This window comes from Antennarius striatus, chromosome 11 (assembly GCF_040054535.1).
Source record: "Antennarius striatus isolate MH-2024 chromosome 11, ASM4005453v1, whole genome shotgun sequence".
In the NCBI taxonomy this organism is placed as follows: Eukaryota; Metazoa; Chordata; class Actinopteri; order Lophiiformes; family Antennariidae; genus Antennarius; species Antennarius striatus.
The window spans coordinates 12,327,501-12,345,000 of record NC_090786.1 but is presented as its reverse complement, the minus strand read 5'-3'; the positions used below and the strand labels follow the sequence as shown (position 1 = coordinate 12,345,000).

The 17,500-nt window shown below is 40.1% G+C and overlaps 1 protein-coding gene across 1 annotated transcript in view; it reads left to right on the top strand.

The window, feature by feature from the left end:
* Positions 1–17,500, top strand: part of zgc:171482 (zinc finger protein) — a 45,233-nt gene that overhangs the window by 5,007 nt on the left and 22,726 nt on the right. The window contains exons 2-3 of the mRNA XM_068327897.1: positions 6,913–7,029; positions 11,263–11,355. Of these exons, the coding sequence (XP_068183998.1) occupies positions 6,919–7,029; positions 11,263–11,355 (204 nt within the window). The 5' untranslated portion in view covers positions 6,913–6,918. The remainder of the gene's footprint in view (positions 1–6,912; positions 7,030–11,262; positions 11,356–17,500) is intronic.

The following is a 17,500-nucleotide window of genomic DNA, read 5'->3' as shown; positions in this document are numbered from 1 at the left end:
AGTCAACAGTGCTACACACTGCAACAACGTGTCACCCACATATACAGTATTTCATTTCAAATGCATCTGCATTTCACATTTTTCCTTGTGCAAAAAATTATGATTAACTAACTGCATTCTGCCAATTTTGTCATTCCTTTGAATTAATAGATGAGTACAAAATCATAGTGTAATCATAAAAAATGAAAAAGAAGAGCATTGCAAATGCCCATTTAGGGCATTCCCATTTTCTGTAGAAAATGGGAGTTTATTCAGATAAATGTAAATAAACAGCAAGTCTCACTCAGATAGAAATCTCTTTGGCAAGAGCAACTTGAGGATTAATACACTCCATCTCAAATATGAAATAGATTTTAGAATATACTGTATATATCTGCAAGCATCTCCAAGTGGAATGAGAGTTTGCAGTTTATTTCAGCAGCGCCATATCATGTCTTCTATCTCAAGAGAAGATAAATCCACACCATCACATGTAATCCCCACCCTCAAGGTCAAATTTTCTCCACTGGCTGTGATAACATGGAAACGATGGAGACATAGTCAAGCATAGTATGAATGCTGTCATTTCCAAAGTAAAATTTAGAACATAAGTCGTGAACAAGGGAGAAAAACAATCAGACACTGACTGAGAAATGGATGTGTGCGATATGACCTTGGCAATGTGGGGTTTTTTATTTTTATTTGACACATTCCTCTGGTTGACCGTGATGTAATGAATTGTTGAGAACAGCCAGCAACCTTATACCAATATTTTCATGACTGATTTTTTTATTGCTTTAAGCTCTTCTTTTTATATTCCACAGTGAGACTTCAGTGTTATTATTTTGGCTGCGTTTGAGTGTGTTATGTTTGCAGTGCGCAGCATTGAGCAAAAGTACAAAGTGAACTCCTGCAGTTCAAACAGAATGAGTGTGGATTTGGACTCAGACTCAGTCTCTGGCTCTTTTAAAGACTTTATTCCTTCAGACTATTACCTTTGATTACAACTGTACAAAGGGGAGGGTTGTAAATCTGAGAGGGGGCGCGGGAAGGTAGGCAGTCTCCAGGAAGGTTACATTGCCAAAAAAAAATGGAACATGGAACATCAAAGTGTCACAGCAGAGGGTTCCATATTATTAACCCATGAAGCCCATTCTGTTACTCTTCCCACAAGGGACTCGTTAGACAGGCTGTTGGCTCACTGGCTGACGTCAGTATTTCATCGACTATATGCATTATTTGACGGTTACGCTTTCTTTCAAATGAGACAGAATGGTATTGAAGATGGGAAAAAGGAAACTGCTGCTCATCAGCACATCTGGAATGATTGAGATGGCAGGAAAAGAAATAGGGAAGGTAGAAGACGTCCTGCTGCACCAATCACTTGTCCACCTGTGATCAATAGCAGTGTATTTTCCAACTGTATGTGAGCAAGTGGGTCAGGGTAAAATTTGGAATTCATGAGTGTCGCGGGATGTTGCAGTCTGTGACTGCATTGGTTCTAGTTGATATTGGTGTTGAGATCATGTCTATTCTGCATCATTTATTATTTGACAAAGGCTTGGCAGCATAGTCAAAGAACTGCTGTCACCAGACTGAATCTGATTGAAGGATAAGACAAAAGACCCCTTCCAATGTACAGGATTTGCTGATTGACATCAGTTGCATCATTCATTTTTCCCTCCCTCTAATAATAAATAAAATAAATAGTGGGGTCAATCCCAGGTTGCCATGTCCATCCCAACCTCCTCCTCAGGTGCTGTCTTTTTGTAGTTGTTTACTACCTGACATTTCTATATTGTTCATGTTTATCAAGTGAAGCATTGAAATTCTGCTGCTTTAATTAACCAATCTGTTTCTTGGCCTTGAAACAATGGAACTCTTCAGGTCATGGAATTAGACAGACAGTTGCAGTGAATGAAACGTGAATTTGTCTGAAGTTTGTCCAACGGTGGCAAATGTCACTTGTTAACGTGATTGTAATTAGCACAATATTATATTTTAGAGACATTGTGTTCACAAAAACACCAGGCTACATTTTTAAACCATCATTAAAATAAATGTAATTAATCAGTGACAATGCAGTCCAGACAAGTTCAGATTCAATGAATGCAAGTGTCACAAGTCCACTACAGTAATCCCTCGCTTGTTGACGCTTTAAGATGCACAGCTTCGGTACATTGTGGATTTTTAGTAGATACTCATGTGATACTGTACACGCATGCTATTGGCTGACAGCTTCCACGTGTGCACTGTGTTCCACAACTTTTGAGACTTTTCTTTAATACAAAAGTGTTTTAGATAGATAGATAGATAGATAGATAGATAGATAGATAGATAGATAGATAGATAGATAGATAGATAGATAGATAGATAGATAGATAGATAGATAGATAGATAGATAGATAGATAGATAGATAGATAGATAGATAGATAGATAGATAGATAGAATTACATAACGAATAATACTGGATAAACACCAGGAGAAAAAGAAACACTGACATCACAGGACATACCGCAAGACATACACTACACTAACAGACAGACACATGCAGCACTAACAGGACTTATATACTAAACTATAACTAAAAATATAAACACTATAAAATTGAAATATAAACAGTATAAAATTTTAAAAATATAACAGTATAAAATTAAAATATAAACAGTATAAAATTAAATTAAAATATGAAACAGTATAAAATTAAAAAATATATAAACAGTATAAAATTGAATTAAATTAAATCCATTCAACCGCGTGCTGACCTCGCCACCCGCTCTGCGGATGAGTCTGTTCAGTCTATAAGAGTGTTGGAAAAGATAATGCAGATATAAAGTGGTTTAATATCAATATGGGGAGGCTTCATAAATGTTTAAATGCTATATTGTGGAATTTCATTTTTCACGGGTGGTCCTGAAAACCGCGAGTCACGAGGGATTACTGTACTGTCCTTCGTAAGACTGGCACTGAAATAGAGTTGTTTCTCTACCTTCAAACTAAGTTTAAAATAAAAAAGAAAGCAATGTAAATAAAATATATGATACATAAACATATGTAATTATTTAAACAATCTGAAAACTGTAAGATATGCATTTAAGAAGTTCAAGTGATTTGAAAATGCCGATATTCACTGACTGAGATCCTCAAAGGTTCCTCAAATTGCAGGTTTTCTTTGGCCTAAACAAACCGAAACATTGCTGTAAATGGACAACTAGACATTTTATTTGTCACTGATCAGATCCAACTCCAGATCTCTATACCCAATGGCACACCCTGCCATGTGACTCCAGTTTCCATCGAGCGCTATTATCCCTCCCTCTATCTTTCTTTTCGCTTTGTTGGGCCTGCCATTCCATTAATCTCACCAACAGGCTGGCTCTATTAATTAGCCTACATCTCCCATCTTGCATGTAATAATCAGCAGTAATTGAGATATTAGTAAGATAAGGATATTTCTGCATTCACAATTACTTTTAATTAGACCACAGATTAAAAGTAGACTCTTTATGACTTGCTGATAGACAGCACAAAGTCTGGTTCTCACGACAAGACCAGGAGGACATTGAATCTGTGGCAACTATAAGAGTCAGGTTCCCAAATGCGTTTTCTATCATGGCTTACAGGGCACCTCACATCACTGAGGTAATATAGTCTTCAGTGATGTCCCAGAATGACTATTAGGCTTCTCTACTGTGCATAACATAATGCAATTTACATGTAATGTCTGTAATGGAATTTTAGTTAATTTATGGGGCTCTTGTTTTAAATTCAATTATATCAGGATGTGTCTGAACAGCATGTTGAGTTAATTTGAAGGTCCAGGTTACAATAAAGAGGCAAAGAGAACAGATAGGGGTAATCACCAGTAGAGTGTGTGTGTGTGTGTGTGTGTGTGTGTGTGTGTGTGTGTGTGTGTGTGTGTGTGTGTGTGTGTGTGTGTGTGTGTGTGTGTGTTTGCGTGCGTGCGTGCGTGTTTGCGTGCTTGCATGTGTGTATGGGAGTGCTGAGCATTGGGTAAAGGTAATTACAGACTAGATGTGAAATAAAGAATACCAATTACTGTCACTACTTCTCCCCTCTGAGTGCATTTTTCCTCACTAATGCTGTGAAACACACAGAATGAACAGCCCTTTCCTTTCAAAGTGACCAGAGCTGACCTCTGCAGTGTTCTCATGTGGTGCGCTATGAGACACTTTGCCCCTACAAACACTGCATCCTGTCACCTCCTTGGGGCAAACCGCTCATCCAGTTTAATGGTTTACATTCGGGGACCATTCCCCACAGGGCAGTTATTCACCCCAGCCCTCTCAGAGCAGCACCTCCAGGGCAAATATAATAAAGAGAAGAGAAAATTGACAAGGCCCCAGAGCTCATCATTAAACCATTTTTTTTACATTACAGTACTCAGTACAGAAGTAAAATAAAGTGCAGCTGCTGGGTTGTTAAGAAACAGGAGCCACCGCTCCCAGTGGGACACTCAGGTCTCTGTTGCTTTACGGGTCAAACAATTCCAGCACCAACAAGGTTTCTAAATGTTGTTTCTCAGCTAGAGAAATTCGCTGGACATCTTTTCCCTCACTAAAGTTAGACTGACCCATGCTGTTCGCTCTCCTGCTCTGCGTTCAAATATTCAATGAAGTTTTGTAAAAGTTTGTCTCTGGTTGACAATTTGACCATATTTAAATCTTCATATTTATTAGATCTTTATCCTCCAATCTTTATTGGAAGATTTATACTTTAAATAAGTTTCTTGATTATTTTTGTATGTCCAAAAAATGTTTGACAAAAAAAGTTGACATTTTTTCCAGCTTGCGCAGCTACAGTTCACAGGGTGACTTTGTGTGTTTTTTGGTTTTTACAACATTAATTTGTCATTTTGTTTTATTATTGGATTTTATTACAGGCTTGAATTGTCACAAAATAATCACACTCCTGTGTCAGTTAGAATTGGCCAATCCCAAATTGCCCATAGGTGTGAGTGTGTACGTGCGTGTTACATGTGGCGCCGCGTGTACTGGCGTCATACCAGGAGTATCCCCTACCTCATGCCCCATTGACCATTGTTTCTTTTTTTTGTTCTGCATGTATTCTCAAAGTTTAACCCCATAAAAGGGGGTCAACTTTTTATGAGATCAATGCTTGTTTTAGTCTTGCAGAAAATTATTTTATAAATTTGAATGCGTGCATGTGACAATCACCTGTTCTTTCTGGGAACAAAGTTGTCAGTTTTTATTATAATTTCCCATTACGAACCAGAGAAGGAAGTGCTGCACCTCTGTGAGTTAAGGGGGAACCAAAAGGAGACAGGGAGAGAAAACACAGGGTAATGGATAGACAAGCAGTGGTGTTAGAGTGGAAGAGGTTTGATCTGTTTCATTATATCTTACAACTGATACCTTAATACCAGTTATAAAACACCAGATGAGTAGAGGTCCTGACAACATAGAACAGGCCACCAGAGGAAAACAGTGCAGAAGGAAGATGTAGGGTATGAGATTGTGATGCCTGAAGAGAGACGCATCACATTCTGACGGGACGTAACGGTTCTCAACAATTGGACTTGACAGAACCTGGTAAGCCCTGAACCAACATGCATGTGTGATGGAAACCAATGCCCAGAGAGACTACCAGAACCCAGTGGGGCCAGGCTAGCAGACCACCCCCAACCCTGGGCAGCCAGGAGCATCATGAGGCCATCATCTGAAGGCGAACGGCAACACAGAGACCGAACCCACTGCCCGCTGTTCTGCACCTAAATAGCCAGCACAGCCCAGCGCAGGGTCAGTCGCCAAGCCCACACCCAGGGTCTCAGCGGCGGCGAAATCCAGGCTGCATGCTAACCGTGGCCCCAACTCAAGCCAGGGCAGGGACACCTACCCGCCCCCGACAAATCGGTTGGCCGTAGCGTCCCACCCCGGAGACCATTATTCTGTAAATGATGCCAATTGTTTTTTTTTGAGTAGCAGATATTTTCTCTAGTGAAATGTGATCAATGAAGAAAGTCAACAAATGGGTAATAAGGCTCTTTTATCTTTCCAATCGACCAAAATGGTTTTCTTGGCAATGGCAAGAGCTACAAGCGTGGATGCGTTGAACCACGTAGACCCAGAGACCAAAAGGAGGCAGCGGCTGCCACCCCCAGGGCGCCCAGTTCAGAACTGAAGAAGTTTCATGGATGAGAGAAAAACATCTTCAAGAACTTTCTTAAAGACCAGTGGATTGATCAAACGGCTTTGGATAAACATAACCTGGATAACTGAGAACCTGCACAGACATCTTTGAACAGATTTGTGTATGTCCTTAGTCTATTATCTTGAACAAGGTGATGGAGGTGGGTGACTCCTTTCTCTGCCCATGTTTTTTATTGTTAATAAAGTCAAGGTTGTGGACATATTGGGGAGAGTATACCAGGTTGTACCATCTTGTAACATCAGGGGTCTTCCACCAAGCAGACAAGGTGGAGGCAAAGGATTCTTGAAGGAAGAAGGCTGTTTAAGGGTTGAGGTTGTAAAGGATTGACGTGATTACAGTCTCCCTGTTCTAGATCCAGCCAGGAGTTATAATTCTCATGTGGATTTTTACTTAGTTTACTCTTACTATCTGAAAGTTGACATTCACTATATAAAACGGCTATTTTAAATACTATTATTTTAGCAGCTTGGGACCGCCATGTTGAATCTCACTTTGACTTCGGTGTGTCATTGTTCCATCTCTAAGACATGAGGCAAAATGTTCAACGACAGTATATATGACAGCAAAAATCAACACATCTGGGACACTAAGGTCATGATGGATCAACCATTTTGAACAAAAACTTTTCATACATTTGGATGACATTCGTGCATCTCTAACACACACGGTTCACCATTATTTTATTCCATTCTGTATAGTAATGGCATTCTTATTTGCTTATGTTTGGGGGGATTATGTAGTCCCAGATGAAGATGAAGTCTGCGGGCATCGTGGATGGAGGCTTGTTCACAGAGAGCTATTGCAACATCTGCAACGCCCAGCTCATCTCTGAGTCCCAGCGCACCGCTCACTATGAGGTGAGTCAACTTAGAAAACATTACCATGCCGTCATCACAATCATGACAGACAGATTCCAGATTTTATTTCAGTGTAATTTGTACCAATTTGTGCTTGCACCGTTCAACACACTGCTCATCCGTTATATATAAACTTATGCTAATGCTATTCACTTGAGCACAAACATGCACGCACATTTAAACATTGTCTATCTCTCAGGAGACTTCCAGTGAGTATTTTAATGAATGGCCATTAAATAGTCTGTGTGGTGCATTATTCAACGCTTAGACTCGTGTGTGTGTGTGTGTGTGTGTGTGTGTGTGTGTGTGTGTGTGTGTGTGTGTGTGTGTGTGTGTGTGTGTGTGTGTGTGTGTGTGTGTGTGTGTGTGTGTGTGTGCATGCAGGGTCACGTATGCATGTATTGCTTTGAGGTTGTCCTTTATTACAAGACACAATTAGAATTAACAAGCAGACTAATGAGGACAAGGCCCTTGTCTGTAGAGAATTAAACAAGGACAGTGACAAAGTGGCTGTGACTGTGACTGCATGCATATATACCAACCACACTCACTCCAAAGAAATCTATTTCTGTCTTTTGACCTTAGTATGAAAAAAACACAGCCTTGCAGGCAAAAAGAAAGTTGTAAGTTTTGTAACAGCTCTGTTTTGTGGTTAAAGTCAAGAGACCACAGCAAGAAATTGTTTGGGTGCAGGGAGCTTCTGTTCATTAGATTCAATAAGTATACTGTCTGAGGAGATGCAGCTTGACCTGTGCAGCCAATCCCGTGAATGGAGGTAAATAAACGTTTTACAGCCTAAAGAAAGGAGCATAATAATAGGATGAAGTATTTTTTAATGATTAAAATCACAGTTCGATTCAGACACCACAGGCGCAATTTTACACACTTTTGTTTTCATTTTTTTGTATATATATATATATATATATATATATATATATATATATATATATATATATATATATATATATATATATATATATATATTCCTTAGGCCAGGCTTTGAGTATCAAATTCTAATACCTTACACTAGAATGATTATCCACAGGCATAATGTGCAAGTAGAAAGTAAAACCTACTGCTAACTTGACTTGATGCAGTCAGTGACAAATAAGTATTGATTCAAACAGCTCTAAACTCATGCTTATTAAGAACAGCATATTGAACTTCTGCGTGCTTTATTGAGTCAGGTTGGACTGTTGAAGTGTCTCTCAATGCTATGCATGGTGGAAAAGGTTAGCAGTTAATTGTCACTAATATACAACAGGCTAGAGCTATGTTGTCGTTTTATGGATGCTGCAGTTTGTAAAGACCAGAAAGTAATCTGTTCTTTCTGGTGTAACCTTTGAGGACAGAATCTGCTCCAGGACACAAACAAACGCCCCTGCTATGTTTCCTGACTACAAGCTAGAGGCAAATCAGGAAAGGCTGCTGTCTATAAAAATATTTTAAAAATAGCTGATTGATTTTTATTAAGAGCAAAAAAGATAGATTTTCATCAGTGCAGTCCGATGTCCTAATAAAATGATCAGACATTTGGCCATGCCTTACATTCGAGTGAGAAATAAATAACCTGATATTTTCAATTTTTCCAAGAATATAAGTGCATCTTTGTTGGGGTATTTTCTAACATTCTATTACCACATCTCATGTATAAACATAATGCACAGAGACATCAACAGTTTGAACATACTGTATTAATAAAGTCTGTGTTAGCAGAACAATGTCCACTGTGCTGATAAATTTCCTTAGCATGATCCTATTTTTTGATTCCAGAATTATTTTTTAACTGACTAAATATGGTTCAATGGTCATCATACAAACTGACTGGTAACTACTACCTGTTAACTACCACAGATGTACTGTGACTAGTGTCCTCAAACTGCTGAGGGACCAGTTAAACACCAAAGCAGGACTTAATTTCTGCCCCAGCCCCAGAGAGAGTTTCTCCACACCACCATGTTAATGACACAGAACAGTGAGATTTGTTAGTGTTGATGATAGATTGTTAGTGACAATGATCACCCATGCACAGGAACAATGTGACAGACATTTTTTATAGTTACACTGACCCCTGTCCAGCACCTGTGTCCTCCAGCCGATGACTGGCTGCAGGTGCAGCGCTACAAGTCAGAAAGCTTCTGTCTGAAATACTGCAGAAAAACCACTGAGGATCTGTGACACCACTGCCATATTCAGACATATAAAATATGAGCAGCTGACAAAAGCACTTCCACTTGACAGGAACATCGCCTATCAAACCTAGGCTGATGGCTACAACATCTTTGCTGCAAGGAGATTCAAACCCACAGTGGAGCTAGGGCAGCCGCAGTGAACTGTGGCATCAAAAAATGTCACAAGTTCCATCAAAAGCTGCATCAGACCTTCGTTTGCAGAGGAGTGACAGCTCTCAATACTAATACATCATTTGAACACGTGTGTTTAGCTTTTAAGTGAAACACATTTGTTTCTTTGCCAGTTGTTCTTTTTCAAATGCAAAATGTTTTAACTTGATAACATGAGCTTGAGTTTAGTCGATGGAAGTGAGCAGAGGCTGAGGTGGTCCAGAGGGAGGGAGGAGTTAAAGGGATCGTTATTTTATTTTTTGGTCTGCCGAATTATTGAATTGATTTAACTGACATTATCTTGTACGTTGCCACATGAGTGATGAGTAATGAAGCTATGATGATGACCTTCCTCGTGTAGCTAAAGCCTTGTACGTCTTATTAAATGGAGTAATTGTGTTTCTGAACCACTAGGATCAGAGAGCATGGCTTTACTTCTTGCCTCTTTGTTTGACTGACAGTTTTATCGATCACTGAAACTCCATTGATTTGAAATTAAGTTATTTCAGTGTAAAAGCTACAGTGTTTCTGCCATTTCACTCTAACTTAGCTTGCTACTTTTCTCTGGGGAGTTGCATCAGTGTAGTAAAACTTCATTGAATGAAGAGGAACTGGTCGTTTAGCTCATTACATTTTCCAAGCAGGTTGCCTCCAACTTGATTTGTCATTGGGAAAAACAGAGTCAGGGGGGAGAGAGAGAGACATGGAGTCCATTAGAGGAGGGTGACCACAGAGGATCAGAACAGGGTAACCATGGTGACACAAGGTCTCGCTTTTAGCCCATATCCCAGAGCCATCTATTGTATGTCCATTTATACACCTATAAACACACATACACACTCACAAGCTCTGACAAAATGCATTAAAGTAGCTTTGACATGTACTAGTGGAGGGGCTTATTCTAGTCCCAGGGGCAGAGCATCCAATCTGAGCACTGGTGAAGCCCATAGAGCTTTTTGTCACAGTCTACCTTTCAGTTTCTTTTTGTGTATTTAAGCAGTCATGATGGAGTCAAACTTATCTTCAGAAGTTAATTCCACAAATCACATAGCTGAAACAAGAAATTCCCCCAAGATATCTGAACACATTTGACAAATGCTCACGCTCTAATTTTATCACCACCATTTCCCATCAATCACCATGTTTCTCCCCTGATTCTTTTCATCTTGCCAATCTCAACTCATTTCTCCGTCCTTAGTTGCGCATTAATTTTGTATTTTACTGCATGCGTTGAAGTAAAGATGCAGAATGTCAACACCTGCTTGTGGGAAAATTGCACTAGTGGTGGTAAATAGTGGTGGTAAATAGAGAGATATCAGTGCGTGGTGGGAAGGTGTGAAGGTCAGAGCGAGCCAATAAAATACGATGCATGGAGCCAGACAGCTGCATAAAACCGTAACAACAAAACAAACATGGATCTGCATGCCCTGATCTGTACCCTGCAGTAGAGTTCAGGTTTTATCTTTAGTGTTAGCATCTTATTGTCCTTCCATATAAACACATCTGACAGCCAGCAAAAAGGTGGCATCTTCCAGAACCATAATTCACCATACATTCCAAACAGGACAGACTAGTACTGGTCTATTGTCTGCAGTTTGGCTAACATATTGTTAGATACTCCATACTGTAGTTATTGATTGCTAGTTTTAAAAAAATAATCTTAAAAACAGACACCCGAGCTGAGAAGTTGCTACAATGAAAGGGCATCCATCCATCCAACCATCCCTCCATCCATCCATCCATCCATCCATCCATCCATCCATCCATCCATCCATCCATCCATCCATCCTGAGCATGTCATTAGTGAAATGAATGAAATGTCATTGTTGTTGTTTTTTATTCTTTGCTTTGGCTGACACACTATCGTTCTCTCTCTCCTTTGGTCTTGCAGAGTAAGAAGCATGCCAACAAGGTGCGTCTGTTCTATATGCTACATCCTGAAGATGGAGGACCACCATCTAAGAGATTGAGGCCAGATAACCCTGTATGTTCCTTTAACCCCAAATTCATATTTTCTGTGATCTAATTCAGTTTTGGCTTTGAGTGTGAGAACCACTGAACTAAATGATTCACCTGTGGACATATTCATTTTCTGTGTGAATTTGAATCTTGTGTTCATGTTTTGTAGAGTATCTCATGCAGTCTAATCATTTACCAGGCCTGTTCACACTCAGACTAGGCCCTTGCAGCCAGATGCTCATGGGAATATTTGTTTGATGTGTTATGTGCACTTGTTTAGCTGTAATCCTCCCAACAGAGCTTGTATTAGAGGATGTGGTGAGACTGGTAAGAATCAGTATAAGCAGTCACCAGCGAGCTGCTCTGTATCTGACTGTTGCAGGCCGTGACTGGGGAGGTGTTTGTGTGTCTGTATGGGCCATTGTGCGTCTGTATTTCTATGTATTTCTGCAAATGTAGCAAAATCTTAGGTTGTGTTCACGATGAACTGGGGGCTTCCGACATCAACTACTGCGCCCTGGCTGTTGATTAGAATTTGTGGGTCTGTTGTACATTTGTCTCCATTTGTGTGTGTGTGTGTGTGTGTGTGTGTGTGTGTGTGTGTGTGTGTGTGTGTGTGTGTGTGTGTGTGTGTGTGTGTGTGTGTGTGTGTGTGTGTGTGTGTGTGTGTGTGTGTGGTAAAGGAGCTTTAATACAGCGTACTTTGTACATTTTCTGCCCCATTTATGGAACAAGCCTGTAAATCCCACTTGGCACAATAAACACACATACTGTACACACACTGAATACATAGAGCACACACTTAGAGGACGCAGCTGGTGGAAAAGAATTTAACTTATCAAAGTAAATAGCAAATCTAGCCGTGACAGAGAGAGAAAAAGAACAAGAAGAAAAGATGGGGAGTTATGATGTGTCTTCAAAAACACCAAGAGGGGCCAAACTCAAGGGACTGTTGGACACAGCCCTCAATTCTAACGTCAGATAGAGGACGCAGCAAAAAAGGGAATTCATTTGTACTTCAAGACTCTTACATTGATGCATATGTTTCCTATTCAACCAGTTAAACCATGCTTTTTAATGCAGTAAATTGTAAAGGGGCGATATACATGTTTCCACGCTGCTCATACTGTAAGCAGTCAAGGGCACAGGAGTTTAGAGACACACTCACACACACACTGTAGAAATACACACACCTGCGTCTCCATCTGTCTCCCTGAGTGAATAAGACATGACTCAGCCCCTCCCGACTCGAACCTCATATGGGACACTGAGTATACACAAAAACACCATGTGCACGCACACTCACACACAACCAACGTTCCCTCTAATTTTTCATGTGTCTGGGCAACACACAAGCTTCTTGAGCGCCCTGAGGACCATGTGAGCAACATCAGATGTGCACGCTGTCCCTACACACCACTAGTTCAAAACCTTGGATCATAGCAAGTTACATGGCTTATTAAAAGAATCAAATTACAGTAGCAATTTTCATTAGTTTACTCTTAATATAAGTGATTTGGCCCATTTGCAATGAAAAAGACAAAAATTTTGTTCTTCATGAGATGTATGTATGTTATATGTGAGGGTCCTGTTTTGGCCGAGGTGAGGTCCAGTTGTGAACTTAGGCTCCTGTTCTGGAAGAAATAACACATACACACCTTTCACACGTAACATTTTGTTCACATTAAAACATTCACATTTTGTACAATGGTGTGTGCTGTTGCTTGTGATACAGAATGAATGCCTGTAACTCTTTGTCTGTAAAATATTTAATTAGTCCATTTTTATTAGCATTTCTACTACCCGTAAATTATCAAGTCATAACAGCTTTTAATGTTTAATATCCATAAATAAAAAATCTTGATGTCAAATATGGCTCAAATTTAACCTTGTTTTTCATCCAGGTTAATGACTTCGTCTGCTACTTGCATATAACTTTCTCAAAAAGATAAAAGTCTCACCCAGTTTCACTTGTTCTTCTATTTGCAGTTACATGTTCTCCGACAGCCATTCCATCTTAAATGAACCACATTTCTTTTTTACTTTGGTTTGGTGAGTGGAGGTAACGCTGCCCGTTCGTCTCCAGTTGTTAACTACCGGTAGCTAACCTACACGGTGCGTATAGCAGGGCCACACATGCAGCATCGTCAGTGCTCTGATTGGCTGAGTAGCGTCAGTGAACCTTATGGTATCATTGGCTGGACACCTGTCACTCACTGAGTTACAATGCAAAATGGTACAGAAAACAATAGCATTGGTCTAATTAATTAGATTATACTAGATCTAATATTAGATATTATTGTATTACTGTATATTATTGTGACACCCCCAGTGTTGTGTAATGTGGGCAAGGATGACAACCACAGACTTCTTTTGGTGAGCTTAATTTCGGCCTCCAGCCTTAACAAGCAAAAATCCAGAACTCTTCTCAACTCCTGCTCACACTCACCTTTTACACTCACTTCTTACACTTACCCTTCTTCCAAGACTCGCAAACTCATGCACAACTCACACACGCGCAGAACAACTCAGGGCAACAAGCCACAACAGCACCAATACACACGGGATATCACAATACATTTATATCAAATTTTACTTTATGCGCAGCATAGAATTTCTTGTGCGCTGAAACTGTGTGAGCAGTGTGTAATTGCGCAGGCGTGCAGCTTAGAGGGAACACTGCACACAACCCTACTGTACTGTAAAGTAGTCTGAGTTACACAGCGACAACTTTTTTTCATTCATTGAGATGTGACATTGACAATACTGCAAAACTGGAACAGCCCTCCAGAGATTAAATTATCACTATTCAATTTAGCATTTGGCATAAAATTTTTCATCTTTTTTTTTTGTTGTTGTTTTGTTTTTCAACATCTTCTGTTTCGCCTCTCTGTTGTTGCATTGATTGACATGGTGGAATCCAATGGGAGCGACAGAATGTATTTCTGCAGAGTGAATAAAAACCACTTTGTGGCTGGTGTAAAATGCCGTGCCTCGAGGTTTATGTGCTCGACTGTAGCTGATGGGGTTTGGTCACAAAACAAACATGAAGTAGGTCGTAAAGTTGCTTCCAGGTGAAAGAGAAGGGACACATCCATCCTTTCTGTCACCTTTTTGACCGACTGTTTTCTACTTGGTGCTGACCAGTTTTAGATTTGGGCAAAGTATGAGATAAAACAAAATGCTGTCTTTCTTGCCTTTTATTCTCCTCTACCACTATATTTGCGTCATTGCCCCTTTCAATTTACACTTTCGGTGCTTCTTCAAACTCCAAATGAGAGCGTCTGTTTCCCTGTGCTGTTCCATGTGTATATTTAGCAATGTTTCCCACAGCGCCTTAACACAGAGCAGAAGGAGAAATACGGAGGAGCAGAGAGAAAGGAAAACAGAAGGAGATGAAAATTATCACAGCTAATTAGGAGTCTATTGTTAGGTGCATGAACAGGATGAAGCCAACCAAACAAAATATTCTGCAACACAGACATCACAATGAGACCTACATGCGGCATATGCACGCACAAACAGGTACATTCATGGCAACCAGGTCACAAGCCGTTTTTCACAGTTTTGTGAGTTGTGACATGCAGAAGCATGGAGGGACAATGTATAGCGTAGAAAATGTAAATGACAGGAAAACTAGAAATAAAGACTGAAGAAGCACAAAGTTTGATGACTTTCAGCAGAAGATGGAGGAAAACAGTGTTTCAAACATTCCTTTTTGTTTGACGAGGCTCAGCAGAGTGGCAGCTATAATGAGCTAACAATTATTCATGTCAGTCACCCACACATACTTGATGTTGTTGTTTTTTTTACTTTTCCAGCACTGTCACTGAATCCCTGGTGTAACATCAAGTGACAGTATTTTGACAGCATTTTTGTTTCACTTCCTCTGTCAAGTAAATGCTTTTACTTTATGGTATGTCTTGAAACCTTAACTCTGCTGGGTTGCCAAGGCGAATCATCTCTGCCTTTCTGTCCCGAGTCAAAACCACATACAGTAGTTAGGAGACATTGCCTCACAGTCACTACTTTTCCTCTTCCTGGTCCAACAACATTAGAGCAGAACCGAGCTTAGCCGTGCCATCCATAGCAAAAGGCAACCAAGATATAGACAACGGAGGAGAAGGGGGAGAGGAGTGAAAGTAGGAGGATGAGGAGTGGGGAGATATAAAAAGGAAATACACACTGTGGAGGACCAGAACAAGGAAAGATGGTAATGACGGAGCTGGGGGAAATGTTGGTGAGACAACATACTTGTCCTTGTGGGAACTGTGTCTCCTGTGATACACTAATGAATAAAGTTAACGGGATAAATATACTGGAGATATTTTTACACATACACAACTATATACACACCCCCCCTTTCTATTCATTTTGGCATCATGACACAATGCTTCACGTGTTAATAAAACCCAGTTAGAATAATTGTGCCAACTTAGAAAGAGAAGATGAGCAAGTTAGTCACAGAGATGAAGGGGGGGAGCAGAGAAGAAGAGTTAGCTGGTGAGAGTCTGCCAATACAGATAAATAGTTCATGTAAAAACACACACAATCACTGAGACCGGTGCCCAGAGAGATAGAGGGTGGGAAACAGACATGGAGGATGAGGGTGAAGCAAGGGAGGAATAAAAAGAAGGATAGGATGAGAGACAGAGAGAAAAAGACAGAAGAAGAACAGAGGAAGAGGGAGATGGGACAGCTGAGAGACAAGGCTAAGCCTGGAAGGTAAAGGTGTCCTTAACTCTCCTATCCACCATCTGTGATGCTTACCAGAGTTGACACAAGACACACATGCACGCATACACACACACACACACACACACGCACGCACGCACGCACACACACACACACACACACACACAACCAAATCAACATGCACCACACACCCAGATATGGTGTTGTGGCTCTTTCTTCTTGTTGTCCTCTCTCCAGCAGAGATCGTATTTCTCTCCTCAAAGCTGACTTGACACCTGGTCCAGATAGAGAACTAGTGTGAAAAGAAAGAATGAACGTGAGGTCAGGCACCGACGGCAGAAACCCCGGCTGAGTCCCAGTGCTTCCCAAAGATGTTGGACGCGGTTGAGGTCAGGTTTTTGTGCAGGCTCACCAAACCCAGAAACGCCTCTCTGTGTGCATCACGGAAAGCCAGAACAAAATGTGTCTGTATTAAAAATCTTTGCACAACATCCTTGTCAAATCAGTGTACTCGTCAACAAATTCCTGGAGGGCATTTCTTAGATTTTCTCACTTGGTGCAGAAGTTTACAGACAAGTACCAATGCTCTGTCAATCTTATTCAATGAGATCAATGACTAGATCTAAGTTATGAAAAAGGCTCTTTTGATTACTTCAGGTAACTGCAATATTATTTTTATAAATATTTGGATGTATAATGATTAGAATCACTTCATTCCTCTACATAAAAACTGCTGGATGAAACCAAATGTTATATTTACATCACTTTTTCCATCTGCTGTTTGACTCTTTAATGACGTCTTCTGGATGAACAAGTTCTGCTATGAGTGGAGAATTAAATTAGTCTTTTTGCAGCAGGAATTGTTTATTTCTTGTCGCTTCACTTTTTGATGCACATCATGAATCAATTAGAAAAGTCACAAATCAAAGCTCCAGTTTGGACACAATTTGCTTTTCAACCATTTTTCAACATTTAAACACTCTCAGATCCACTGCTTCATCAGTTGAAGATCAATCCAGGTGATTGGCATTTAGTGAAACATTTAGATGCCAGTTTAAATATAAATGTGGTTGTAACAACAAATGCCATTTCCTTTCATCAAGTGAAATTATGATTAGGCCTGTGAGGCAATGGTGGGAAAATATCAGCAGAGGATAATTGTTCATTTCAGTTATTTGTATGACAATTTAACATCAGCTCAACTTTCTGGATGGTAACGGCCCTTGTTTCATCTATTTTGGATGATTTAGGAAAGAGGATTGGAGTAATTTCCCTGAAACAGCCCAGTGTGCTCGGTTTTTCCCTTTCTTTAGTTTTTCTCTACTAATGGGTAGAAACAAACAAAAAATGCTACTGAGAATACCGTTTGAAGTGTGTGTGTGTGTGTGTGTGTGTGTGTGTGTGTGTGTGTGTGTGTGTGTGTGTGTGTGTGTGTGTGTGTGTGTGTGTGTGTGTGTGTGTGTGTGTGTGTGTGT